Below are 4,535 nucleotides of genomic sequence, written 5' to 3'. Positions count from 1 at the left end.
CCATATGCTCCATAGGATTAGCCCGGGAACTAGTCTCCATAGATGATTGAGGATTTCACTCTTGTCAGGGTCCCGTTGCCACTGTCATATTGAGTTTGTGATTTCATTCTCAAGTCTGCATCTTCTTTGACATCTAAAGCTTGCCTTTTCCCATAGCTGATTAGCCAAGGGACAAGAGTCGAGTAGATGTTGGAGAGTTTCCTCATGGACACTGCAACTGAAACAAATGGAGGAGCCATGAAAGTTTCTTCTTATAAGATTGTCCCAATTTAGAATTCTCTGATGTCCTACCAACCAGAGAAAATGATATATTTTAGGCCAGGAGCCAAAGCTACAGATTTTGCTCTAGATTGGGTCCTGGGGATCAGAATTATTGCAGATGATTTTGTAGGCCTCGGATGTGGTGAAGTATCCTTTAGACTGATATCCCCATCTTAGAATGTCTCTGCTTTCATCGTACCTGATTCTTCTTTTGCTCAGTTCCCTATCCGGATCCTTGGTAGTTTGGCGATCTTCATTTGTGATTACTTGGTTGCCCGGTTTCCAAATCCTAAAGCCCTTCTCAATTTCCTGGGTCCAGTACTCCCTAATATTTGCTTGCTGTGGCTCCTCCCTGATGTTTTCTGGTGGCAGGTTAAGTACATGGCTGAGAAGAGGCATTTGATTCCAGCCATCTGTCCAGAATCTAGTGTTGTTGTTGTTTCTTACCTCCCAAAAATTGTGCTTCTGGATCATTTGGTAGTGTTCTCTGGCTGCATTCCAAATTAGCGATCCTTTGTCATTGGGCGTTAATCTGATGAGCTCTTCCTAGGGTGGGTGATTGGCATACTTGGCCGTCCATAATGTGAACCAAGCTTTCCCTCGGCTGGTGAGCCATTGCCACCATATTTTGGCTCCCATGATGGCGTTGCTATGCTCGAGATCTCGAAGGCCGATGCCTCCTTTTTCTTTTGGTTTGCAAACTATGCTCCACTTTACCAGGGCCCATTTGCGATTAGTTGTAGTGCTTCCCCATAGGAATCCTCTCTGAATATTCCTTAGTCTTTTTAGGACCCACTTTGGCACAGCCAGGATGGAGAATAAGTATAGCGGAATTGCTTGAAAGACAGCCTTTATGAGAACTGCGTGACTAACTAAGTTCAGAGCTCTGTGCGACCATTGGTTGAGATGGGATTCGAGCTTTTCAATTAGGTTGCACCATGAGGAATGCTTGATGGTAGAGACAGCTACGGGTCTCCAAGGTATTTGGAGGGAAGGGTGGTGATAAGGAACCCCAAAATGCGGACTATTGCAGACTTGACAACTGGAGGGGTATTAAAGAAAAAGATCTGCGATTTTGAGCAGTTGATGCTGGCTCCAGAGGCTTCGGCGAAGTCATTGAGCACAGCTTTAAATCTGGAGGCTTCTTGGATGGAGGGGTAGCCGAATAGCATAGTGTCATCAACAAATTGCTGATGAGATATGGCAGGCGAATGATGAATGGAGAGGCCTTTGAGCTGATGTGAGTGAAGGGCATTTTTAATGTGACGTCCCAGGCCTTCAGCCATTAATACAAAGAGGAAGGGGGGTATGGGGTCACCTTGCCTTATACCTCGGGAGGGGGAGAAGGGGCGAGAGGGTATCCCATTCACGAGAATGGAGAAGCAAGTGAAGGAGATTAGACTCATAATCCAACAGATCAATGTGGGACTGAATCTGAAAGAAATTAGCATTTGTTGTATGTAATTCCATCTGAGCTTATCAAATGCTTTCGAAAGATCAAGTTTTAGGAGCATACTTGCCTCATTTGAATGCTTGAGAGTGTGTATGATCTCATGCGAGAGGATGATGCCGTCCATAATCAGTCTTCCTTCCACATATCCAGACTGTTCCTGAGAAATGAGCATTGGCAAGAGGGGCTTTAGCCTGTTTGCAATGACTTTAGAGATGACTTTGTATATTACGTTGCAGAGAGAAATCGACCTAAATTTGTCTGGAGTGATTGAGTCCTCCTCTTTAGGGATTTGGGCGATGAAAGTGGATTTAAGAGAGGGAAGCAACCAATGATATGTTCGCGATTCCTCTACCACTTGCTAGACTTCCAACTTTATCAGCTCCCAGAACTTGTGAAAGAAAGTGGTGGTGAAGCCGTCTGGGCTCATAGCTTTTCCATATTTAAGCTGAGCCATAGCAATGTCCACTTCCTGTGTTTGAATTGGACAGAGGAGGAGTTCATTGTGCTCCTCCGTGATTATTTTTGGCACATTGTGTGTGATTCTTTCAATTGCAGGACGTCTGTTGATTTCAGGCTCTTGATGGAATTGCTTGAAGTGATTGACGAATTCCTTCTCAATTTCCTCATGCTGTTCAACCCTTTCCCCTCCTGGTTTTTGTATGAAAGGGATATTATTGCACATTCTTCGTTGAACAGTGGTTCTGTGGAAGAATTTAGTGTTTCGTTCTCTCTCTTTCAAACATCTGATTCTGGACTTTTGCTTCCAGTATATCTCCTCTTGCTTTCTTCTCTCCTCTAGCTGATTGTGGATGTGATGCTCTTGCTCAAGGTTTCTTTTTGTGTGGCCTCCTGTGCTTATTTCTTGTTGCAATTCCGCTAGGGAATTTTGAAGATCATGTTGCGCCTTGAAGATGTTTCCGAAGGTCTCACTATTCCATCGCTTAAGGTAGAATTTTAGATGTTTGAGTTTCTGTTGGAACTGGAACATCTTGGAGCCTTCTGGAGGGCTGAAGGATGTCCATGTAGAGTGAACAAAGTCTTTGAAGGAGGGATTGGTAAACTAGAATTCCTCGAAGCGAAAATGTCTTCTTGTGGTACTACCAGTACGTTGCCATTGAAGGGCAATAGGCCAGTGATCGGATCCTGAGTGTGGAAGAATGGCCGCTGAAATGTCTCCCCCTAGATGAATTGAGTTGTCTGAAATTAGAAACCGATCCAATTTGGAGGCTATTTGATGCTTTCCAGCTCCTCGATTGCTCCACGTAAAAGTTACATTACAGAAATGCAAATCTATCAGAGATGTGTTCTGGATGAAGTCTTTGAAATGGGTGTTTTCCTGTTCCAGCCCGTTTTTGCCCCCAATCTTTTTCTCCAATTTTGTTATCATGTTAAAATCCCCCCTATAATCCAAAGAAGGTACCTTCTATTAAAGTTTAGAGCTTCTAAGGTGTAGAGCATTGGAAAGGTATGTTTTGATGCATAATTTAGTGATGTTTCAAGCAATGTTTGTAATCCTTTATTTGTTATAAAGTAAGAAGAATGTAATAAGAATGAGCACGAATGACCAATCATTAATAATTGTCTTCTTTATGCAGAAAATGACAAAAGGAGGAAGACGCAGTGCAAAACTGGAGTTCCATGAGAAGATAACGGTTGTCCCTTCGTAACTAACTAAAGTCCAGACCAGGGCGAGCAAATCTCGGCAAATCAATCTGGGACGAGATAAGGAGCTGTCAGTTCGGAAGACTAGGCAAAGAAAAGAGAGGAGTTAACAGCTTAATAGATCCCTCAGGATCTTTGATCCTGAGGGATCGTTACTTTCAATTATTTTGTTGTCTGGTTAACTCCGCCATCACTAGTATAAAAAGGGTAGCATTGAAGACTTGAGGGACTCTGGTTTTTATCTTGTATCTTTATTCTCTGTTTATAGACTTCACAGTCAGTTGGAACTCAGACTATCGAGTCTCTTTGAGACTTAGCTTTTGCTGTACTATCGTTGATGCGTTAATATAATATCTTTGGTATTATTTTCCCTCTGCGTCTGAAGTAAATTCTGGCGGTGTGCCATTGGAAGCTAAGGGCCCGACTCCAACGGACACTGGCTGATTGTATCATTACAATTTGGCTTTGTGTGGTTTGTTTATCGTCCTTAATAATTTGACATATTTTACATGCTATTCCATATTCATTCATCAATAGTTTCCTATTGTAAATCTTTATAACAAGCTCGTATCATATTTCCAGAATTGGTCATATAACGATTATTTTGGGTTGTTCACTTCTGTTACAAAATTTATAAGTGGAATGCTTTAGCTACATATAATTGGAGTGACGATCATAAGAAAATGGAATTAATGTTGTAAGTGGACTACTGGTGATCATGTCAGATTATCTGTACATATGATTGACGTTTCCTGTTTATTTGATTTAGTTGTCTACTTTTATATATGATTGACGTTTCCTGTTCATGATGGTTTGTTGTTCCATTTGGTTAAGCTATTTACTTGCATAAAAGATTGCTCTGTCTTTGTGTATAAGTTGATATAAAGGATTGAGAGTGTTGAACTCGCGAGACTTAGTTTCTTTGCTGCTGTTCCTTTTACTGCCATTCCATTTCTGCATTGCTGTTCCATTTTACTTTCCTGCTGTTCCTTTTTATTCGCATTCATTGGTGTGGTGTGAGAGGAGGATCAAGGCTGTCGTGAGACACAACAGACGCTACAATGCTCCCAGAACCATGATCCATACTCTAAGTTCTTTTCTTTCAAACAGTTTCTAGAGGGATGGGTTATTACTTCCGCACCCTCGACTGGTAAAGTTG

At 41.9% G+C, this 4,535-nt stretch overlaps 1 protein-coding gene across 1 annotated transcript; it reads right to left on the bottom strand.

The window, feature by feature from the left end:
• Window positions 1–2,072: 2,072 nt before the first annotated feature.
• On the bottom strand, window positions 2,073–2,702 carry LOC149237484 (uncharacterized). The gene has a single exon (XM_089369292.1). It carries the CDS (start codon window positions 2,700–2,702, stop codon window positions 2,073–2,075), a length of 630 nt encoding a protein of 209 aa, XP_089225418.1.
• Between the last annotated feature and the right edge of the window lie 1,833 nt (window positions 2,703–4,535).

Source organism: Pinus tabuliformis, chromosome 8, assembly GCF_031772625.1.
Source record: "Pinus tabuliformis cultivar Carrire ecotype Pingquan chromosome 8, CPIR1, whole genome shotgun sequence".
In the NCBI taxonomy this organism is placed as follows: Eukaryota; Viridiplantae; Streptophyta; class Pinopsida; order Pinales; family Pinaceae; genus Pinus; species Pinus tabuliformis.
This window is presented reverse-complemented; position numbering and strand designations above follow the sequence as displayed.

What these genes read in the sequence shown, in the direction of transcription:
- LOC149237484 (XM_089369292.1), bottom strand. Translation starts at nt 2,702, where the DNA reads ATGTTCCAGTTCCAACAGAAACTCAAACATCTAAAATTCTACCTTAAG.